At 40.1% G+C, this 24002-nt stretch overlaps 3 protein-coding genes across 6 annotated transcripts in view; 2 read left to right on the forward strand and 1 right to left on the reverse strand.

The window, feature by feature from the left end:
- Positions 1–1036: 1036 nt before the first annotated feature.
- On the reverse strand, positions 1037–6808 carry TRAPPC6B (trafficking protein particle complex subunit 6B). 3 transcript variants are annotated; one of them, XM_075103448.1, is made up of 7 exons: positions 6685–6808; positions 6051–6185; positions 5907–5974; positions 4558–4675; positions 3019–3102; positions 1896–1989; positions 1037–1215 (listed from the first exon to the last, which is right to left on the reverse strand). In XM_075103448.1, exons 2-7 carry the CDS (start codon positions 6129–6131, stop codon positions 1184–1186), a joined length of 477 nt encoding a protein of 158 aa, XP_074959549.1. In that variant the 5' UTR covers positions 6132–6185; positions 6685–6808; the 3' UTR covers positions 1037–1183. The 3 variants fall into 3 exon arrangements, with proteins under 3 accessions (XP_074959549.1, XP_074959548.1, XP_074959547.1); XM_075103447.1 differs by lacking the exon at positions 6685–6808 and adding an exon at positions 6295–6658; XM_075103446.1 differs by lacking the exon at positions 6685–6808 and adding an exon at positions 6372–6455.
- Positions 6809–7130: 322 nt separating this feature from the next.
- PNN (pinin, desmosome associated protein) lies at positions 7131–17550 on the forward strand. The gene is made up of 9 exons (XM_075103443.1): positions 7131–7304; positions 7621–7692; positions 8533–8601; positions 9760–9832; positions 9917–10011; positions 11960–12035; positions 13744–13899; positions 13981–14119; positions 15160–17550. Exons 1-9 carry the CDS (start codon positions 7192–7194, stop codon positions 16443–16445), a joined length of 2079 nt encoding a protein of 692 aa, XP_074959544.1. The 5' UTR covers positions 7131–7191; the 3' UTR covers positions 16446–17550.
- Positions 17551–23543: 5993 nt separating this feature from the next.
- Positions 23544–24002, forward strand: part of MIA2 (MIA SH3 domain ER export factor 2) — a 38204-nt gene continuing 37745 nt past the window's right edge. For both annotated transcript variants that reach the window (XM_075103449.1, XM_075103450.1), the window contains exon 1: positions 23544–23835. In XM_075103449.1, coding sequence (XP_074959550.1) covers positions 23721–23835 — 115 coding nt within the window. In that variant the 5' untranslated portion in view covers positions 23544–23720. The remainder of the gene's footprint in view (positions 23836–24002) is intronic.

Below are 24002 nucleotides of genomic sequence, written 5' to 3' on the forward strand. Positions count from 1 at the left end.
CTTCTGACTGCACTTGATGTTGCAAAGCAACTTTTTTTCCCCTTCTTAACTCTGTTATCCCAGAGGCACTACCACCATTGCTGATGGGCTCGGCCTTGGCCAGCAGCGAATCCGTCTTGGAGCCGGCTGGCACTGGCTCTATTGGACATGGGGGAAGCTTCTAGCAGCGTCTCACAGAAGCCACCCCTGTAGCCCCCCATTACCAAAACCTGGCCATGCAAACCCAATACATCGCACTTCTGAATAAACACCATAAGTTTCTACTGCAATTCATCTGAAATTATAAGGCCTGAACCTGCCAACAGAAACACCTTACAGCAAAATTAAAAGTTTTAACAAGATGTTTTCATGCTCACCTACAGCAAGACATGTATTGTTATACAAATCTTTTAACAAGTAGCATCTAGCAAATCCCAATGTCCTCAAGAGTCTTGATGATGTCTTTATAGCTTCTTGTAGGCCTAAGCATCTTCCTGCACACACTCATTACAGAAGTGAGCTGTAGCTAACAATTAAAAAAATTACATTAATATTGAGTTTATACACAACAAGCTAAAATAAATTTCCTTCCTTAGCCAGTATAGATGACCTCAACCGTAAAATTATTCTGACAGAAAAAACAGCTGCTAACTTTAGGGAGGTAGGAGAAACTGTTTAACTACCCAGAAATAAGTTCTTTTCTACTGCCCCATATTATTCCTACAAAGGAACTAAGTGTCCGCTGAACACCATTAATGAAGGCTAATGGCTTCCTCATAACAATACAAAAGCAATTGCTGCCTCGCAGTTCAGAGTGAATAGGGAAAGGGAGCAGCTGGGCATTCATGTCAGGTGACACAAAACACATTCGTTTCTCATTCCAATTTAGTCTAGGTCAGACTTTTATTCTGTTCTCAAAACGTGCCTCTGGTCTTCCGTATGTGCTGTTTTGGTAAGTTAAATATTTTGCTGAAAACCTTTGAGTAGACAGTTTTTACCATGTGTACATTAATACTCTGGTATAGAATAAATTTCATAGCAAGATACGAGGATAGTGTTAAGTTTAGTTTTATGAACATTTATTATAGATTTTGGAAATGTGCTGCACACTGCTATAATTTACAAGCTACTTACAAAGCTGAACCAAGATACTAAATCCACACACAAAGGATTTTTAAGGTAGATATCCAGATTTGAATGTGCTCTATATCTTCTGTATCATCACCTGAAATTTACCTGCAAAGAAAAAAAAAAGTCAGATCAAAGTATCACCATGAGAGTTATTTTTGCAAGAAATTATTTGATTGTAATCATTTTGTTAGAAGAAATAGTAAGGAACATTTCAATCTTACAGTTTAATTGTGAACAATCTAGCCATTATTGAAATTTAGCATTTAAATTTAACTCCAGCTGAACAGCTTTTTCTTTCATTGCTTTTTTTTTCTTTAAGTTGATCCATGTTCCACACCACAACAGTTTTGTCAGCTAAATTTAAAATTTGTGCAGAGCCTGTGGAAGTTTCTAAATCCACCTCAAGCAGGTTGGGTAGTTACAATGGACTTCACTTACTAACCTTCTTAGTGACCTCCGTAGAGAAAGAGCATGTATCTAGTTGTTTTTATCTTCACTTGTTCAACTAGCCTTCTGGACATACATCCTTATGCATGTGAAGCCTCCAAATATAAGTACAGCGTTTTAGTTTTGTTTTCCACTCAACATCATGGAGGTTCACCCTCTGTCAGCATTTGCTAAACACTAAAGCATTTAGTGACAAGCCATATCCTGAAGTTCATACCGACTCCTCTGGCCCAGCAGCTTCAAACTAATCCCACCTTGATAAATGCTTATGCACTAATGAAGTTGGTAAGGAAAGTTACTACATGAGCTAATAATTGAATGCTCTGAGAACTACTTACATGCAGGCATTGACGAAACTTCAGCTGTTACAATACTCTTTATTCCCAGGTTCGACAGGCCTCCTCTGATTAGTCCACAGGTAAATGCTAAATACTAAAAATAAAGTTGCACTTTAAGTAGGTGTCACAGGTGAAGCTTGTTGCTGAAGACTGAAACTAAGTACTCAAGAACAAGACTTAACACTTGGACAATATAAAACTATGGAGGTTTCCTTATCGGCTTGAAGGACTTCATCATGTCTCTAATAGATGAAAGCTCTGATATTTTGTACAGGAGAGCTCACAGTACAGATTTCTCTTGTTAGAGGCACTAACTTGAGTCACTTGTTCCTATTTCCATTAAGCCTGTAGGAACTTAATAACCTTAGAACAATTATTCCCAAGACTTGGCTGAAATTAGCATCTGGTATTAAAATCAACGAAGGAGAAACAGACCAAGACAGCATTCTTCTATGGGCCATGTCTTAGAATATATGTTGCAAAACAGAAGAAACATCTCAAACACCAAAAAAATCCCACAGACAGTAGCCTGCAACTGTGATGACCAAGACTATCAAGAATTAAGAAACCATAAAATGGAACTGAATGCCCCATTTCTTACATCCGTCTGAACCGAAGTGGTTTATAAGAGGTTCTGCAGAGCACTGGTTTTATTCAGCTAAACTATTACCCTGACTCAGCAGCTGCACTCCAAACTATTTTTAACTGGTGGAAAAATCTTTCTGAATGTTCATATAATCTCAGAAGCTTGTTCTAGGTAACAAATAGCATCTTCCAAAAATGTTTTGGAAATTTTAAAAAAAGCTTCTGAAAGCACATGCTTTCCAAGGAGAAAGAATGAATTTGTGCAATAGTTGCAGATTGCGGCAGCTCCTACCATCAAGTAGCTCAAACATGACGACAGCAAGTTTCACAATGACTATGACCGTTTCTTGAACCATAAATCAAATCCACTGTTCCGAAACAAGGTGCATTTGTAAAAAAGACACTTTTTGGAGACTAACCCTTAGCTGTCCTTTTGAAGGGTTTGTATCCATTCAATTACAAAATTTAAAGTTATTATTAACAGATAAAGATAATTCAAATCAAGCTGGTAGATCCCAAGGATAAAACTGAAGTATACCTTTGGTGCATGTTCTAAATATTGCTTTCCTGCAGACATTTGTGTCAAGAGGCGAAACTTATTGTCTTGAAGGACATAAATACCCTGGTTTAAAAAAAAAAAAAGGAAAAAAAGGTTTTTTAGTTGAACACACAGTCATCAATGTAATCAACATTGTGTGTGAAGAGATTTGATCTGTAGATAAAATATAAATGTTCTCAGGTTGAAAAATGAAATTTTAAATTCAGGCATATGTGATTTAAGCTTAAACTGTAATGATATTTCATGTAAGTAAATAAAACAAAAGATACCTAATTGCAAGTTTGTGGTAAAACCTCTAGATAATAATATGATCAGTTAACCCTAGAAAATGCTTATTTACATTCTTCTCGGCAGAGTGCTTCCAGTGCTCAGAAACAACAATTCCTTATTAGAAAGTCTTTGTTAATATATCAAATGCATGCTGACTTTACATTTAAAACTTAATCTTTATTTGGTATGCAATTCACTACTTTTACTCTCAAATTCAGTAAGAACTATCTTCTTTAATAGCGATACAGGCACAGCACCCAGCAGATCATCAAAAGTCAAGCGTTCTCTACATTGCAATTTAATGAATTAAGTATGAACACAGTATAGCTTAATCTACACCTGTCATTTTAATTTCTTTACCAATGACTGTGCTACTTTGGAACTCCAGAACCCTTGCAATTAAATGAAGGCTGCATATACAATTGAGACCTAAGCTCAACACTGCAGCTTTGAATTCAAACACAGATTTCTAAGGTAATTATCTGTTAAAGTTATTGATAAACAGCTCACTGAAAAATAAAATGTATTATTTGGCACAACCCTTGTACAAATTCTTTTATTCCTACTTTGGTGCAACAGGAAAATGGCCATAGGAAAACCAAGTCATTCAAAAGGAAAAGATTTTTTACTCTAATAAAACAGGTCCCTAAATTAGTTTGATCTTGCCTTAAGAACCACAGCTCTTGATATAGGAAAGGACATAGATAGAATGCAATGCCACCAACGTGAAAATCTGGTAAGTTTTTCAGCTGTTTCTTACACAGGTATGTTCAGTGGAATGCATCTAAGTGCCTCAAGTGCTGAGAACTGTAAATATTCTTCAAAATAAAAAAGTTACCTCAAGGCAACCATTCTATTTACACAGACGTTAAGACACCATAATCACTTTCTTACACTAGTTTTCTACTAAAATATACTGAGATGTACATAAAAAAAAGATCCTGTTTAAGTGTTAATCAACCGTAACTGTTACTGTCCTGTCAGTTTGTAACTCTGCAACTGTGCATATGAAATTCAAAGCACTTAGTCTTTTCAAACAGGGTGGCAATAAAGACATCACAAGCAATTATTAAATTGTATTCTGAAGCTACATGCTAACATGAACCTTAAAAAGCTGCTTTTTAAACAAAACAAATTTGGGTTTCTTATCAGGTTATTAATTCTAGACCAAGAAAAGCAAAAAATACACTAGTAACTCAAAACTGTTACTGGTGTTGTAAGTTAAATCTTATTTTACAGCACTAGTACCTGATGGTTAGTCCTTAGGTTATCAATTTGTTTTTTGAATACAGTTGTCCAAAAGTCTTTGCAAATGAACTTCATAATATCTAATTCATCCTTGAACCTGGCAGTATCTTTTGTAAACCTAAGAGATAAGTAAGAAATATGTCAATAATTAAGGTACACACAACTTGACCAATTGAACAGAGAAAAGAAAATACAAAAAATATGGTACTACGCAACATTATTTTTGAGGCTGTTATAGAAATTAGTTTTCCAACCATTGTACAGAATCACTCTAGCATCACTCTGCATTCATCAAATATTTTCATTTAAGAGCAACAGTGTTATCACAGAATCACAGGTTAGAAGGGACATCAGAGATCATCTAGTCCAACCTTTCTAGGAAATCTTGAAGATTATCTTAATACCTGCAACATGAGAGCTGAATAAATGGGTTTAGCTGTATGATTATTAAAGACCGATGAAGTACAGAAAGCTGTAAAGCACCGCATCAATTTTATCTTAAACTAAACGTTTAAATAATAGTTAAAGCTCACACCTATCCTATTGCTTGGAATGAATCCTTCAAATATGCAAAAAAGCACTAACACATAGGAACAAACATGTAAAACTTGTTCCTGCTTCCCAAAAAGGGACCTCTTTCTCTTGCTTCTTTCAGAATTCTCTCCATTTATCTTCCTCGAGGATCTTTATCTGGCACTAAAGCCCCACTTTGTTCAACGAAAGCATAACTTCAGACGCTCAAGAGTCTCCACATGACCTCAGAACACGGGCGCTAAAAAGTTGGATGTGCACCAAGTCACCGTGCATCCCTAAAGGGCCTGGGGAAACAAGGAAGCAGCAACATGCTCGGTCACGACGTTCCAAGGACTAAGAGTGCTTTAGGAAAGCGAAATAAGAGTAGTAAACCATAAAGCTATGCTTAAGAAATTAGAAAGAGAAGTAAAATCATGAAACGTACCAGAAATAGGAAACATTAAAAAGTAGCTCTACAAAAAGTGCACTTAGAATTATAAGTATTAAAAGTAACCATATACCCCGCCTCAGCTTTCATGAGGCGAAAGCACCGGGAAAATACATACTCCAAAAGTGACCTGCAGTGTTCCAACACAGTGCCCGCAAGAACGAAATGCCAAAAGAGAGGACGCCAGAACAGACCCGCAGGACAACCCTCTGCCCCGCAAAGCAGCGAGCAGCTTCCCCACCGAGCAGGCCAACGCTCCCGGCCCCAGCAGGCCGGGCAGAATGGGGGTGGTCCCTCGCCGGGCAGGGGCACGGGAAGAGACCCGGGGAGGAGGAAGGGCAGCCGGCCCCGGGAGCGGGGCATTGCAAAGGGCCGCGGCGGAACTCACCTCTCTATCAGCCCCTGCCCGACGCGGAAGCCCATGCTTTCCAGCTTGGTGGTGCAGCGGCCGTTCTCCTGCAAGAGACAAGGCGCCGCTGCTTCACTCGGGCGGGTGGCGGGCGGCCCGCGGGGCGGCCCCGGCCCCACTCACCCCTTCGCCCTGCTCAGCGGCGCGGTACAGCCCTGCCACCATCTCGTTGTGCAGCAGCAGGAAGAGCGCCTCGTCCGCCATCTGCGCTCCCCGGGGAAAGCCTCCCGCGGCGGCTGGCGCCGGCCGAAGCCTCTCCTGAGACGGGAAAGGTTTTTTTTACGTTATAGCTCTCTAGGAGCCGCTGCCCCGGGCCGTAAGGTGGGCCCAGAGCCGGGAGGAACACAGATGTCCCGCCTCCGCTCGCCTCGCTGCTGGGGGCCGAAGCGGGGCGGCGGCGGCCTGAGTTTTGTACTGCCGTCAGAACGCAGCTCCCTCATTCGCCTCTCCTGTCCCGCCGCTGGGAAATGGCGGCGGGCTCCGCGCCGGGCGGCTCACCCCGGCCTCCCCACAGAGACGGCACGGGCTGCACGGCGAGGAAGGGCGCGGTTAAAAAACCTCCCCCGCCCCGGGCGCAAGGAACAACGTTCTCTCACGGGGTTTTACAGCTTGTAAACGGGAGAGGCGGCTGGCGCAGCCCATGAGGTTGCGGGTGACGGGCGGGTCCGTGGCTAGCCTCCCACCCCTCAGGCCGCCGCCGCCGCCACCCCCGGCTCCAGCCTGCGCGCTACGGGGCAGCTCTCAATAACGTCCCCACCTATTGGCCCGCCTGGCGCGGGGCGCTTTGTAGCGGAGTGGTGATTGGTCTCCGCCCGAGTGCCGGCTCGCCAACCCCACAGTGAGTGGGAAAGTGAGATGCATCCTCTGCGGGTGGGAATAAGCGTCCTCAAAGCGGCTTTCTGATTGGGCTGCGGGAAAGTGACGCGTGAGTTCTCGTTAGCTCTAAGCCGTGTCGCTCCGGCGGTCCCTTTGGTGATTCGTAGAGCTGGCAAGCAGAAGCATCCGGTAATTGGTCGATCGGGATGCCAGTCTGCCTCTGAGCCCTGCGATTGGTAAGCGCCTTTGGTGAGCCTCTCCCATGGGCGTGACCTTTCCTCTCGTGCCCGATTATTGGCTGTCAAAGGGAACCACCGAGGGGCTATTGGCTGACGCCCTCCCGCCCCGCGGCTGCCCGAGTGGGCGGAGCCTACCTTCCCCCCTCCCCCCCCCCCGTTACCCAGCGGTGCCTTGCGCTGGGCCCCGGCTAGGCCGCGCGGCGGGCGGGATGGCGGTGGCTGTGCGCGCGCTGCAGGAGCAGCTGGAAAAAGCCAAGGAGAGCCTCAAGCACGTGGACGAGAATATCCGCAAGCTCACGGGGCGGGACCCCAACGATGTGAGGTGCGGCGGGGTGGGAACGGAGCGGCGGGGGTCTGAGGAGCGGCTGGGCCGGTGGAGCGGCGGGGGGGGAGGGGGAGTTGTGTGAGGGGTCTGAGGGCGGGCGGTGAGGGCCATCCCCGCTCCCTCCTTTAGCGCGATGGGGGGCTGCTGGTGCCCCGGTTCCGCCGCGGCGGGGGTGGGGACGCACACACACCCATGGGGTGCGTGAGGGAATGGTCGCGGGCGCCTCTGTGGGCGAGATGCGGCGTCCCCGGGAGCCTCCTCGCGGCGGGGGGCTGGGGCCGGTACCGCTAACAGCGCCCGCCGTCTCTTGCAGGCCCCCTCAAAACAGACTGCTAGCCCTCACAGGCCCTGGTGGAGGTAGAGGGCGCGGGAGCTTATTGCTAAGGTAAGGAGCCGCAGGAACGGGCGGTGAGGTTTCTGCTACCCGTTACCCTGGCGCCGGTTTGCTGTCCTTACGCTGGGGTGGCGCTTCAGTAAGCAGGCACCAAAGCTGGCCTACAGGGCATTTGGGGTTTTATGTCACTGCATAAAATATGAAGTATCTTCTTGTTCTGAGTTATAACGAATTTAAACTGGTGGTTTTCCCTAACCTTTTCAGCCTGAAAAATAAGGGGAAACATCAATGTTAAGGGAGGTGTTATATGGTCTCTCTTTTAAATTGTTCTAAATCAGTTTCTTGGTAATTAAAAAACTGGTAGCTGTTCCAGGGAGAATAGAAAGAGTTGAAATCGACAGGAATTGTAAAACACATGTAGATAAACCCACTAGTCTTTTCTTGTGGGTTTTCCTATATTTTTTTCTTTTTTTCCCTCCACTCCTTTTCCCCCTTCCAGTAGAATAAAAAGGCCAATTTTTGTTCAGTAGTTCTTTCTCAATGGAGTATGCAGTGGCTTCTTTGTTAAAACATGTTATATTAAAGTGCTGGTTAAAGCTTAATACATCTTGAAAATTATTGCAAAAATAAACACTTGAACATAATGGGGTTCCTTGTTTTAGTGTAGCTACTCAATTAAATAAGTGAAGAAATTTGAGTTTAAATGAGTTGGTCTATAAGCGGTGTCTTTAAATGCTTTATTGCAGTAATAACAGTAAATTATGATAGAGCTGAGTAAAATTTATTGTTACATCTTGACCATGAAGCCAAAATATGGTTTGATTGTGCAGGCTTAAGGTGGACGTGGGGTTAGCCTAACTCGTTCTGAGATCACAAGTGTTTTCTTTGTAGGCGTGGATTCTCGGATAGTGGAGGAGGACCCCCAGCCAAACAGAGGGATCTTGAAGGGGCAACCAGTAGGTGGGTGCAAAAACTGCTGCAGAGAACTTGCTTTATCAGAATGAGAATTTATAGCAGTAAATCTAAAATACTTAGATTCAATAACTGTTAATAACTGCTGACTTTCACTGTCTTCAGAGATTACATATTCAAGGCTTGCTGAAAATGTATTCAGATGATAGCAATTGATTGTACAGAAATTTTCTTTCCATACTTTATAGCAAGATAAAGATTATAGCAATAATATAAAGATATAGCAATATAAAGATTCTTGGAATTTGCTGTTTTACTTGGTGTACAGTCTGCTATATTTATTCTGCTTAGTAGCCCAGATTTATTTTAGAGTAGACATAAATTGAATTATGTCTGAAATATCCCATTCAATAAATTGAACACATAGAGTGTGACAATAGACTCGGATTTTGAGCTTTCACATCTGGGTGCAGATCCGTTAGATGCGACTGGTTAAGGTGAGCTTCATTCTGTGGGCACTTAAGTGCAATGGCAGTTCTTGACTAAAGCAAGGTTTGCTTTCAGTCTTTGAGTTAATTCAAGATAAATACTGCGAAACAGCTTTGCCAGTAGCAGAGTGCAGTGCCACAAAGCTGGGAGTGAAAGCTGAAAGTAACTTTTACTTAAAACAGTGCCTAATTGTTCTTTGTTAAAGTCTCACTTCATGCAATATCTTGGGTCTTAAGTGCTCTGCCCCTCCTCACCTCTTTCCTAGGTATTTGGCTAGGTAACTTAAGTAGCATTTCCCATCTGAAAAATCATACTAACCTTTATATCTTCATGCATTTAAATCTCTCGCAATCCCATTATACCAACAGTCATTTTAGAGATTCTGGAAAAAGAAAGGTGCAAACATTAAAAACAAGAAACAAATTCCAAAGGTATTCTAAAAAGTCAAATACGGTAGTAATGGGAGTTATTCTGTTTTACCTTACTGTGCAAGTTGTATTAAAACTTAAACTGGTTCCACTCACTGACTTTTACCACCAGTAGATGCTGCCTGTAAAACGCTACTCACTGGTCATTGGAACATTGAAGGATTTTTACTGGAAGCATTGGCTCTTCTGACTAGATATGCTGGCTTGTATTTTTTCTTGTGTTAGAACAGGTAGTGTCCTAAATATACATTCTCTGTATATTAGTAGTTTAATGTTTTTTCTTCTTCAGGCTGGGTGGAGAACGTCGGACAAGAAGAGAATCACGCCAAGAAAGCGACGCAGAGGACGATGATATTAAAAAGGTAATACATGATAAATGGAGCTGTGTGGGAAGAAACTTATTTATCTGAAACATGAACAAAGTAGTTTGTTTTTCTTTGTTGTAGCCAGCGTTGCCATCATCTGTTGTTGCTACCTCCAAAGAGCGAACGCGTCGAGACCTTATACAAGATCAAAATATGGATGAGAAAGGAAAACAAAGGTACGCAGAAGTCCCTTTTAGGCACTAACGTGGTACCTCTGGGTGCTAGCGTAGGAAGTAGCTTTAGATTTAAGAAGCATTATACCAATGCTATTATGTATCAGAGATGAAGTTGAAGGGGTGCCATAAAGGAAAAAAATTGATTTTAAGAAATATTCTCAAAGTACTTCACAGCAGTAATGTCACATCATTCACTACATGTAATTGATAGGGGTTCTGCTTCTCAGGCCACCTACAGGAATAGGTTTGCTAGTGCTACTGTAACTGATTGTCTTTGAGTAAGACAGAAAAATATATAGCTTCACTGGTTACTTAAGATTTTGGGCTGTTACAACTGTTTTGGTACATCATTTATTTTGTTGGTTGAAGGAAGCTTTTGGGTGTGGGTTTTTCCCTGTTTTTTTAAGGCAGTAGTTTCATCATGTGTTTCTTTTATCGCTTTCAGACTTGTTCTTGTGTGTACAGTCTGACCTCCTTTTCCCTGCTTCTTTTTAGATTCCTCCCATGTATATCTCCTTTTTCCAATATTTTATTTGTGCCAGGGTAGCTCATAAAAATTCCTGCTGAAGTTCTATTGGGAAGAGGTATTGACAAATTTGCAACTGTGTCCAACCTCTTGCACTCTATCCACTTCAGTCTGCAGCTCACCTGGTGCAATAATAACCCATATCTCAAATACAAAAATGAGAGTTGGAATAAGGAACTATAGCAGTTCTCTGATAAGGGCCATAGATGAATTAGCACTGAAAAGGCACTTCACTTGCTGCTTTTACAGTTACAGCACCACTAACAGACTGCTGTTGCTTCCATTACCAGTTTCCGTATGCTTTCCTCACAGAAAGACCTTAAAAATTCTTAGTGGAATTCCTAGAGCTTCAGGCTCTAAAAGTTTGTTTCCTCAGAATTGTAGTTTTACTGTTTTGTACCTGCATAGGCTTCTGGGGAGATGAGAAAACTGGTATTGATCTCTGTGTGACTTGTGGTGGAAAGAGGCTCTTTAAGAGGACAGCATCTGTTGAACTCTTGATTTTGCTCAGTGTCTTCTGGGATGTCATTCATAGACAAATACACTCTGAGTAATCTCTAGCTCTCAACTGTTTATTTGTTCCTGTTTTACTGTTTAATATATGAGTACCTTTACCTTTCAATGTCAGGTTTGTGCCGCTGTAGTAGAGTGGTACTGAGTGGAGAGAGTAGCATTTCCTTTCTCTCTTAATCGGTTAAAAGTTCAAGGCAAATAAGAGAGTCTGCCTCTTGCTGTAAAAGCTTAATTTGGGGTTAAATGGAAAGAAAGAAAAGGTGAAATTCAATAAGCTAGTTCTTGTTCAGAAGAAGGGAATTCATTGAAGAATTTTACTTCGTAAGTTTTCTCAAAACAATACTAAATTGGATGAGAGCAATTCTGGTTTCATCCCACAGTGCAGTGTCTCATCGTAGAAGATACTGTTAAGCAAACTGTGACAGATAAGCTTTCACTCCCCTGTGCCCTCACTTCTCCTTAATCCTGTGAGTGGGCGGAGGGGGTAGGGGTGATATGCATTTCAGAAAGCCCAGTGACCTTCGCATTCACTGCCTTATTGATAGCTTACACTGTATTTACTCAGCCTTTTCTTCAGTAATCTCTGCTTTTGCTTTTTTTTTTAAATATTTCCTTAGTGTCGTTATTTCCAGATGTGAAAAGTACAGGCTTCCAATTTTCCCAGTGTTAACTGTGCTCTGTTACGGATAAGAGCTGTGTCTTACTCTTAAGCAAAATATGATACGTCACTGTAAATTATATCCTTGAGTGTTGGCACAGTCAATATGTGTTCTATTGCTAATGGCCTTGAGTGATACTGAGCCTTTAAAAATAAATGTCTCTGAGGTGGAAAGTTTCTCTGATTGTTTATGCAAATAAAAATCTTAGTACTTGAACTGAACCTCAAACTTCTTTTTGTTTTTTATTCAGGAATCGACGTATATTTGGCTTGTTGATGGGCACTCTTCAAAAATTTAAACAGGAGTCCACAGTTGCTACTGAGAGGGTACTTATTTTCAGTTCTATCAGATTGTGAATAATAGAGCAAAATTGTGTGGTTGAGCTGTTTCAAATAGGAATGAAATTTCACCATGGTGTAGGTTGCAGGTACAACAAATTGGTAAGAGTGCATGTAGGTTTATGTTTGGTTTAGTTTAATGGAATTGGGATGGGAGACAGGAAAGGGACTCATAACAATTTCATGACTTTACAACACTATTTCTGACCATGGCCAAAGTGAAAAGGCAATGTTTTGTTGATTGGTTTTTTAATTGCTGTACATTTTAAAAATACGTAAAATACAAAATAGATTTTTTTTCCCCTTGTTTACATTATTTGGGGATCATTTAAAAGTGAATGGAATTTAATCGGGTAACTATTTAGTAGGTCATAGGCTACTTTCGTAAATAATGGTGATTCAGTATTGCTGAAACAGTGCCCATGCTGATGTGTTCCAGACGTTCAAGTTATAACCAGGTATACAGAAATGTATGGTTGTGTTATGCTATCTGTTTTACTAAAATGGCTTCCATAGATAGCAAGAACTTGTTTTTAATAAATGGATATGTGATTGTGCTGAAGTGAACACTTTGAGTAGCTTAGTGGTAACTCCAAAAAAACTTGGATGTAGAATGGTGGTAACCTTATTCCTAGTATGCCCTTTTAAATTGTGGAGGTTATGGTATTTGTTTACTGCTGCCCTAAATGGGTTATTCAGTTAATACTAATAACCTGTAGATTAAAAACAGTGTGTGGAAGTTTTACTTTCAGCAGTCTGATGGAAGCAAATACAAAGTCTTTAAACTTAAAACCTTTTCTGTGAAGTGTTAGCCCAGCTGTCTTGCAGGGTTGGTATTGATCACTTTCAGATTCAGTATTTGGATATCCTGCTGTTTTATTGAACTTGTCATGTAGCACATGAGAGAGGACCAAAGTTCTCTGCGGCCTGCTTGTATTCAGAACAAGAAACTGTTGATTAGGATGGTCTGGAAACATGGAGTCCTTGTCTAACTTATAGTAGCATGTATTTGCATAAAGAGACTTTGAAGAGTTACTGCTCTTTGCAACATTCTTCTGAGAATTTGTATAGGCATCATTCTTTTCATGCATAAAAGCTTACTATAAATCAAAGTAGAGGTCTGAGGTTTTATGACACAGCTATTTTGTTGTCCAGGCACTAAATTCTTTTTTTTTTACTATTGTACAATCTGAGCATATGGCTGTCTAGGACATACAAACAGGGCATTCCTGGACTATAGTAATATATATAATTAGCAACTATATACTGGAATTATTTTCAATATAATTTGGTTTGTTGGTGACAAACACTAGCCTGCAGTCCTTCATTTGTTTCTGGAGGAGTTTACTTTTTTCCCTCCAGGTGGAATACTTGAATTTTTTTTTCCTTTTTCCCTGCCATTGGGGGTAAAAAACCATGTTGAAGCTTGTATTGAAAATTCAAATCCAAACTGAATGATAGAAAAGCAGACAGAAATGCACAGAGGCCCACAATTTTATAGTTGACCCACAAAAATTTAGGTGCCAGCAAGCAATGACACTCTCTTCTTCCATTCCTGGTAACTTACGAGATATTTCTTAATGTGTTTTTAGGAATGCCTTTAATGGTGTAAATAATTCAAAGTTTTAATTGGACCAAACTAGAACACTTTCTTGATTTAGAAAATATATTTAAGATACCTCTTTATTTATCTTAGCAAAAGAGACGACAAGAAATTGAACAAAAACTTGAAGTGCAGGCAGAGGAAGAAAGAAAGCAAGTTGAAAATGAAAGGCGAGAACTGTTTGAAGAAAGACGTGCTAAACAGACAGAGCTGCGGTTATTAGAGCAAAAGGTGGAGCTTGCTCAATTGGTGAGTTTTATTTTGCTCTTGATCTTTCTCTTGTTGAAACTATTCTTGTGTATCTTAGGGTCATTTTCTTTCATTTCTCAGCAAGAAGAATGGAATGAACATAATGCTAAAATCATTAAATACATAAGAACGAAGACAAAACCCCACTTATTCTACATACCTGGCAGAATGTGTCCTGCTACGCAGAAGTTGATGGAAGAGTCACAGAAAAAGATGAATGGTAAGTGACCTTCGTGATACAAAGGCCCTTGTTCTTGCCTCCCTTTGATGTTTGCTGTACACATTTCTTTTGTCTCTCTGCTTAAATACATTAATTTCATGGTTAGGGCAAACTGTATGTTCTTGCCTGGGTGTTCATCATAAGTGAACATTACTCTTTCAGTGACTTATTTTTATGTTGGATCTGCTTTGATTCTCTTAGAGGTAGTCAAAAGGGGTGTATGAATAATCTCAGAGGTATGTGTTTAGAACATAGTCCTAGACATTAGCTTTAGTATCCAGATGTATGCCAATGCAGCAACTTAGTTTTTGAAAAGGTGGAGTCTATGGATTGAAGACCCAAGGAAATGAAGGTTTTTATGACGGATTTGAGAAGCATTTTCTTAAGCACAGCACTAGAACGTCATGATTTTTTTTAACTTTAATGTGTGTTCATTTCTGTTTCACAGGATGACTATATTTTTCTTTTGGAAAACAATTTAAAATACTGCGGTTGATGGTAGTCCTCCTGTTCTTTTTTTTTTATTAAACTGAGAATGTATTGGGTTTTTTTCCTTAAGGAGCTTTTCTTCATTGTGTGGGGTTGGGGGATAAGAGAAGTTAGTTCACCTGTCTGGCTAGCTTACTTTATTTAAGCTTTCTTGATACCTAACCAGCTTTTTGCTGATTCTTACTGTCTTTTGTTTACCTTAGGAAGTATAACCTTGTTAATATAAAAATACCAGGAAATTAAGGTATTATTTTGATATACTGTTGGTTGGATTGGTTTTAATGAAGTCAAAACCTCTTTTTGTTAGCTTAGATTTAGAACTTTACTCTTCTGATACTCAGCTGAGCTGACTATCCCCTTTGCTTTGTTTTCTTAAGGTAACTAGCAGTCTTCTTCATTATGCATGAATGGCTTGCTACTTCAGAATGAATAAGGATGCCATATTTATAAGTTAAAACAGTTTGATAACTTATTAGCTCATAATTAAGGGGAAAATAGACTTCAGTGTCTATAGATTATCTGAAACTATTATTTATGCATTTATTCCCTAGCACTTTTTGAAAGCAGGCGAAATGAATTTGCAGAGCAGATTAACAAAATGGAGGCCAGGCCCAGAAGACAATCTGTGAAGGAAAAAGAACAGCAGGAGGTGCAGAATGAAGAAAAGAAGGAAGAACAGAACAAGGAGCAGGAAGAGGGTAAGGTGGCTCAGCAGGTGGAAGAGTTGGAGACAGGTAATCAGCACAATGATGTAGAAATGGAGGAGGTAGGGGAGGAAAAGGGAAAAACAAGTTCAGGGCATAGTGATGCAGAGAGAGAACAGGAAGAGGATGAGCAGAAACATGAAATGGAGATTAAAGTAGAAGAGACTACTGAGGTGAGGGAGAATGACAAGCAACAGGATGGTCAGCATGAAGAGGTCACAGTTGTAAAAGAGGAAAGTGAAAACATTCAGCCAGTGGATAATGAGCAGGATGTGGCTGAAATGAATGAGGCAGACAGTGTAGAACCTGTAGAAAATGAACATGGCAAAGAAGCGGAACAAGAAACAGAGTGTGATGCTCAGCCAGAAAAAGCGTGTAATGCCTCGTCTCCTGAGGAGAAAGGTATCAAACCAGAAATTGGAGCTGAACCTGAAGAAAAACAGGAGAAACCACCTGAAGCTCAGCCAGAACCTGTGGCTGAGGCTCTCTCTCAGCCACAGTCTGTGCCACTGCCACAGTCACCTCAGTTGTCTCAGTCCACTCAGGATACAGAGCCTCAGGCAGACAAGGATGAAAATGCTGAGGTGTCTGTAAAGGTGGCTGAGGCACAGACCGAGCAGAATCAGACACCAAGTGCAGAAAGTAAGAATAAGACTAGGAGTAGAAGCAGGGGTAGGGCAGGGAACAAAACTGGTAAGAGTCATAGCCGTAGTAGCAGCAGCAGTAGTAGCAGTAGTACTTCAAGCAGTACTAGTAGCGGAAGTAGTTCCAGCACTGCCAGCAGTAGCAGTCGGAGTAGTTCTACCAGCAGCAGCACAACAAGTGGAAGTACTAGCAGGGACAGTAGCAGCAGTAGCTCTAGCAGTAGTGAAAGTAGAAGTCGAAGCCGAGGAAGAGGGCATAACAGAGATAGAAAACGCAGAAGGAGCACGGATAGGAAGCGAAGGGATGCTTCAGGAGTAGATAGAAGTCACAAGTCCTCAAAAGGTGGGAGTAGAGATACCAAAAGCTCAAAGGATAAAAGTTCAAGATCTGACAGAAAGAGGTCTATATCAGAAAGTAGTCGGTCAGGCAAGAGAACTTCACGGAGTGAAAGAGACCGTAAATCAGACAGGAAAGACAAAAGGCGTTAACAGAAGAGACCAAGCTTCCTTAGTCTAATCTTTGCAGCAGAAGATTATTTGAGTGAAAGGATTCCTTGTAAGGAGGAGGAGAAGGCTGCCTTAAGAATTGCATGCTGTAAAAAATCTTTTGGAAAAATGCAGACTGTTTACCAGGCATTCTTGTACTTTTTACATAATTTTGTAAAAGGTTACTTACCAAAATTATGTGAAGTTCCTGAAAATGTAAAAATAAAGGGTTAACACTCCTTTGCATCTTTTTTTTAAATATCCTGTACTCATTCAGATCCTCTGTATATTTTAATAGGTAAACCTTTAAGTAGGTGTGATCACTTCTTCTGTATCATACACTTTTTTTTTTTGTAGAAATAAATGTGCATTTTAAATAAATTGTTTGAGATGTCCTGTTGGCAATTAAATTCCCCTTTTAGATAATATGTAGGGAGGCAATGTTGCAGGAAAACATAAAATTCTGCTTTTCCCCTCTGTTCCTTGCAAGAATGGGAATCTTAAGACCCAGTAAAGGGAGTGCTCTCTCCAGTGCTGGGTAGGAAGAGAAAGTAATTGATTTGGATCTATACCTTTTGTTTTCTTCTGTAATCACAAGCTCTTACTCAGTTCTATCTTCCAGTTTTATAAAACTTTTTCCTATCCATAGGCAAGCAGTGATAAAATGGGAATGTTAACACTGGCCAAGATAGCTCAAGTCAGTCTGGAATACCACTCTTGTCTGCCTTCTGCAGGTGCTTTGGTAGTATTTACATCTGTTCTGGAGACAGTTAATCTGTTTAATGATGTTCCTTGCTTTGATGGCCAGTGGAGGAAAGACTTCAGCTTGCTTCTCAACCAGGATTCTTTTTATTTTAGTTGCAGACTAATCTTTGATCCCTTCATACCACTAGGAATAATTACATTGCAGTGTTGGAATTACCTGGAACTACCTAATACTAATGTTGCGTGCGTGCAAGAATGCATTCTGAATGTATTGAATACAACTTAAAGTGGTATGGTGTTATCTATGAAGGTGAATACTGTTTTTATATAATTTTGTATGGAAAACAATAACATCTGTCGCTCTGTTCTGTACATGTGCAAATAAATGTGGCTTTGTAGACTATTTTCTAGATGCCTATGGTGTTTTCTGTAACACAGGTGTATTACCTTAGTCTTTCTACATTTAAAGCATGAATCATAATTTCAGGTGACTGTACCGTAGAAGCTCTTTATCCAAAATTGTTCTTATAGGCTTTAATTAATGCCTATTAACTGAATATGAAATACTGCTATAATCCGTATTATCTTGGCAGGAAGAGAATTCTCATATGCCAAATCGCAGACCAGGAAGTCCTAGACAGATTTTGGAATGGAAATTACATGTAAGCTTATTTTAGTCTACGGAATGCCATATATACCCCATTTTTCTGGAACATAGAGCAGACTTTTACAAAGTTCTAGTTTGGGAGGGTGTCCATTTTAGGATTTTTCATCTGAACTCAGAGTAGTGACAGACTTCTGTGTTCTGAAGTGCTGAACTTTCTGACTTAAAGAAATGTGTCTAGCAAGGGAGGGAGTGTTCCTTCAGCACAGACACACTGTGAGAAAGCTCCTCAGGCTTCCTCTTTCTCAGCAAGTTCAATACTTCATTCTGATTCTTCAGTCCATTTGCTACTTCAATATCCTGTGTTCCTCTGCTTCTCTACAACTGAGAATCATTTTTAGCTCTTGTCAATTGTCTCCCACCATATTTCCTTCCCTTCAGAGGAATGTGGTGGTTTAATGTGCCTTGTTTTTGAAGGACAAGCAAAAGTTCAAATGCCTTATTGAAGATGTGAAACGCAGCAGTTTATCACACAGAACAAACTTTAATACTGAGCAGTTGAGTAAATGTTACTGGTTTGCATGTTTCACCTAACTTCATGTTTCAGGTTGCCTGAAAATACATTGAGTATTTTTAAGGTTTCTTATTCTGAGCTTAACTGAGTGATTCACTGCTATAGTGGATTTACTGTACAGGTTTGAATAGCTGGTACTGTAGTCATGCAAAGCTAGAGAAGTGCGTTGCCAGGCAGAAGCCTCTGTTAACATATTACCAGGGTTGGTAAAAATGATGTGGTGGGTCCTGGTAACTGAACTAGGGATTGGATTGATTACTTTGTTTAAGGCTATATTATGGTCAGCAATGTATTTTTGACAAGGTGAAGATACAGGAGTCTTGTTGCTGAGTACAAAGCTGGTGAGGTATTTGATAGCTTACCGTTTGTAGAAGAAACTTACTGCCATGGTTAATTAATAGCTAATTATCCATTAATAATAAATTAACTGCTGTTAATTAATGGTTAACCTCAGCGAACCTAAGCAGCACAATCCAACATAAACATCAGTGTGTGGTAACTTTGTAAGAAGGAAGTTTTCTAAAAGCTAGATGTTCCAACCAATATTCCACTACAGAAATAGTATAGGGTAGTAGTATACTATTAGCACAATATTGCATAAAGACCTGTGTCTGCAAAAAAGCAGTAGTATTTTTAGTAATTGTTACATTTGCCCTCAAGATCCCATCTTACCTGAAACAATTTCAGAGCTGTGGATAGGGCTGAGACCATGGGTGGCATTTTCTTCCTCTGTTCCCAGTCTACTGTTTCAAATGGCTGACAATTTCAAGACTGAATTTGATGCAACAGTTTGGGGTTTCTGAGAATTAAGTGCAGATAGCACGGGGGTAGGAAATGATTAAACGTTTTCTTATTTCCCTTCCCCATGGTGGTGAGTGGAGATCAAAGGAAAAATACCTTTTTCTCTTTTCACTCAAGTAATATGGAAAAGGAGCGATAGAAAAGGGGAAAAACTAAGAATGAAGTAGAGATGCTTTATATGAGTGGGCAACATACCATGTATGCTCAATGCCTGTCTTGTGGAGTGCTTCCGTAAGATGGTCCCTTCTAGCCTCAGGTATAACTTCAGAAGGCAGTTGGTTTTGGGGGTTTTTTTTTTTGTTGTTGGTTTTTTTTTTTGTAGAGTTTTTATACTATGCACTGACTCTAAACCATTTACTTGTTGTCTTTTTCTTCAGTCCTGATGCACAGATAAACTGGAAGGCTCCAAGGATGTGTTTTTTCCATGACGCTCCATTCAGAGTCCTTGTCAGAGTAGATTTTACACAGATTGTTCTTTAATTATAAGCCGAAACATGACTTTGCATAGAAGTTACAACTCTTCAAATTCCTCCTCCTTTGCTTAAGGTGATGTCTTTGTGCTTAGAACAGCTTCACTGTATGTACTCAAAGGAAACCTGAACATAATTTTGCTGCGGAAAGTAGGTATTAGTGAACTAATCTCCCCATTCCAGCAAAATTAAATTCCAAAAGCAGTAATTTGCAGATAGATTTCTAGAGCATCTTTTGTTTACCAGAAAAATAATGGTCTTGTAGTTAGATCCCAGTTACCATTTTGAGATTCAGGTACCGCTGCTGATTTTGTAGCAATTACTGTGGTGCAACAGGACAAACCTATTCACTTTATGTATGTCCCAGATCTTTAAAATAAGTTTCCCTGCTCAAAGTATTTCTCTGAGACTACATGTATTTATGATGGGTTCAAATACTGTGGCAGTGGTGTATGAGTAATATACAGAGATCTGTGTTTTGGAGCACATAGTTTTGCTGTTTCAGACTCCACCCCCATCTTAGTTTTATAGGAAACCTGTGTTTTACCACAAACATTCCTCAAGCAGTTGTTGTTAGGTGACAGTGTTCTATTGTACGGCAAAATGTGAGGCATTCAAAGTTTGGAAATATATTACCAAAATTCAAAGCTGTATAAGTCACAAGTTCCACAATTTTCTAGAAATGCTCTGTTAGTTGTCATGCTTGTAACCATTTTCGTAGTAGGGCAACAAATAATGGCTTTTTCTTGCTATTTGTTATCCTGGCTGAAAAAGTTGATTTAAATCTGGGTGATGAACGACTGTTACCTGTTTAGATTTGTCTAGCTGCAAGAGTGAATTAGTGTTCCTTTTATCCCTTTGACTTATTAATTTTTAAAAGATACTTGTTTTAAAAAAATGGTTTTGGCATGTCATCTGATTCAATGTAAAAGTTGATCTGTATTTTCATCCAAACATCCTAAGTCAAGAGAACTATATTTTTAAAGTGCTTTTGCCATGGATTGTATCCTTCCATGTATTAATGCAACATTCTACACGGTGAAACCCTACATTCTGTATGGAGCCTTTTGGTGCTATCGTAAGGAAATAACCAAAGCTGTATATACTGTTATTACTATAAAATAGATGTTGACTTTAATGTACTCAGGTGAACTTTTGCCAACTTATGATTTGTTATGGGATCTTTATTGTTAATGCAGATACTGAATAGACTAGGAAATGCAACATCTCCTGTACGTATACAAAGCCATGTCTTGAAAGAGCCATGCTACTCGGTGTATTTTAATTATGCCATTCTGAGTTGATCCTTCTATGAATTTTAATATTTCATAAGGGATCTCTGCACTTCTAGCTCAGTAGTTAAAGTTACTAAGTTAAGTTACTAAGATGTCGTTGCAAATAAAGTTAATAGTTTCATCCAAACACAAGCTGTTGGAAATAGATCTTACTTTTTCATTAGCATTGTTTGTCTTTGCATGTGTAATAGTATTCACATTCGTTGCTTCAGTTCTGCAAAACAGAAATCACAACTGAAGTCTCACTCTATCCGCTATAAAGCTTTCAACTTTGTCCTTTGGAAGCCAGCTACGACAAACTCCCTGAATCTTTACCTTTGACTTTAGTTCAAAGGTGATCAGAAGTAACACTTGTATAACATCTGCAAGTATAGGATTTACACCCAGAAGAAACGAATATTGGATATAAATACGATTTATTACTGAAATTACTAAAGAAACAACACAGAACAGAGATCAGAGCAGTGCTCATCAGCCTTTTAACAGCTTCAAACCTAGAGGAATGATTGATGAGACTAAGTTACACAACTAGCAGTGCCCAGAATAACACGGAAATTGCAGATGTAAATTAAACTGAGTAGCTAAGATGAGCTGCAACATTTTATCTTCATATAAAGATGAGAATTAGTTTGGGTATCCATATGAAACTGAAGTCAGAGCCATTTTCAGAGCCTTTTTGACAAATACAGTCATAATGTGCAGATCTCAAGGTGTGGGTCTGATAGTTTGTTCTCCTACACAAACGCTGAAGTACGTAATTTTAGATGTCAGAATACCTGGCTTTTCCAATTTTAGGTGAATCAGCTCCATGTTACCAGCTCAAAAAGGGGCTGTTAACATTTCCAGGCCAGTTATTGTTTTTTTTGTGTTCCATGGTTGGTGTGCAACATTATGAAGGGCTCTTCTGACCAGTTGTTAATCTTGGTGGGATAAAAATGTTGTCCTTTTTCTGATTTTGTGCAACACTCAGTCTATACAGAGACCCCCTCAATATAAATTTCTTGTATATTCCTTCTCACCAATCTGTCCCAAACTGTAGAGACCTGGGAATGAAAAAAATTGCCCATCCTACTTTTCTGCTCACCAGGTTTCTTTGCATTTGTCATATTTTAGCTGCTTAGTATTCTGTTTCTTCCCTTTCACCTCCTACAGATAAACCTAGAGGACCCCACTGACCCTCTAAGCAATGCAAGATCAAGGGGAGGGAAGGGAAGAGAACATTGATGCTAGGGATGGGGCTGCATCCCCAGGAGCGAGTGGCAGGGGCTGACTGTACTGTGTTTTCCCTGGTGCACAAGATGGCTCTCCAGCGGATTACCTAACAGCTGGTGCACTAGGTCATAGGATAGGCCTGTCTGACTACCAGGTCATGTGGCAAAGGATGGGCCAAAGTGGTAGATTGCAATGGGAGGGACATGTAATCTACCGTGATTTTTTTGTTTGCAGGACATTGCTGGTTAACGTGACCCTGGCTCACTTTGTGGCCTCTCTCAGCCTCCAATAGGTGGTCTGTTTGCTGGCTCAGTAGATCAGGATAAGCACAGATGTCTGACAGGTTTGAGCGGTGGAGCAGGAGGGAGGGGGAACCATGCCGCAAGTAGGATACAGCTTAGGTTCATGGGAAGAAAAAGCAGAGCGAATTCTGCGTGAGTCATGCTCAGGACTGAAGGAGGGGCAGGCCTACTAGGAAGCATATGACTGCAAATATCAGGTTGGGAAGGAATGCAGATTCTTGGGGTGCTATTAAGAAGGGGGAGGGAAGAGGCTACCTCGTGCAGGCGAATAGGAAAGGAAAGGTGAAGCCCCTTTAGTAGGTAAATTAGACATATTGTGTTTAGGTCATCAAGGACGTGCAGGACAACAATGTGAAGCCTTTGAAGCAAAGCTTACTTCTAACGCAAACCTCTCTGCAAGATTTCATTTACAGCACAACTTCATACCTAGATAACCAGTGTACAACACCCTGCATAATTACTACTATGAAGCATAATCTGTATTTGGGAAAATTTAACTCCATATTGGATAATAGGTTGCTAAGAAACAGGGTATTCCTTAAAAAGCAGGGCATATCTGCTTAGCTTTGGTATATTGCTCTGTGATATATGATGTAGAGATAGCAGATGGATTTTCTAGTTGTCTTAAGAGCCTGAAAACTGCCAAGCACCTTTAAAAGACTTTGGATTTGAGTATTCCCCATGCGAAAGGACGGTACTTGGCATCTAGGGCATGAGAAAACTCCAAAAGAGTATGTGGAAAAAATTTCTGTTCTGAGTTTCCAATGACCACCTATAAATAATGTAAAATACATTAGTGCAGACAAAATACAGTTTATTAAACAGAAAAGGTAGAAAATTGTCAGTTGTTATATTAGCAATCATGCAAATCAATATGAGCATAAAATTGATAGCCCATCTTAAAATCAGATGGAAGATGTATATTAAAAATGCATTCACAATCCAGAAAAAGACCCTACACAACTCTCTTGAATTGCCTCTAACATAATATTCCACAAACTCAGTACAAAAGAACCTATCTGAGAAAGGTTAAATTTTTATGTGACCAGAACTAGTTTCTTTGTATTCAAAATATCAGCCTGGCTATCAGAACAGTTAATTATTAAACCTAAGTGTGTAATCAGGACACCTGACTTTGCAGATTGTTAGCAGGTTAGCATAGTGTACTTCTGTTTAAGCAGATGAGAGAAGAAAAACAGGATTCTAAGTTTATTTCTAATGTTTTGTTAGGCTAAGAAAAATAATGCAGAATATCTTGCTAACCGCACATCGATGCAGCTTCCACAGTTTCAGTGCATTCTACATTTAATCTAAAATGTCAAGGATCTTGGATCAGAGAATCTTACTCTTAGTCATTTCATTTTTAACAAGTCTGCAGAGTACAAAGGTACTTTCAGAATGGAAGAAGTGTGGTGATCAGGAATGCGAGAGTAAGTAAAAAAGTTTTTTGTTTGTTGTTTTTTTTCAAAAGGAGTCTATGGTGGATGTGCAGCTATTACAAACTTTTCAAATACAAAGTAAAAGAAAACTTGCTGGATTGCGTGGTGTAAGTATATAAGGATCAAATTTTGGTAAAAATACTCTTGCATAGCTAGTT

The sequence above is a fragment of the Phalacrocorax aristotelis genome, chromosome 9, assembly GCF_949628215.1.
Source record: "Phalacrocorax aristotelis chromosome 9, bGulAri2.1, whole genome shotgun sequence".
NCBI classification, from domain to species: domain Eukaryota; kingdom Metazoa; phylum Chordata; class Aves; order Suliformes; family Phalacrocoracidae; genus Phalacrocorax; species Phalacrocorax aristotelis.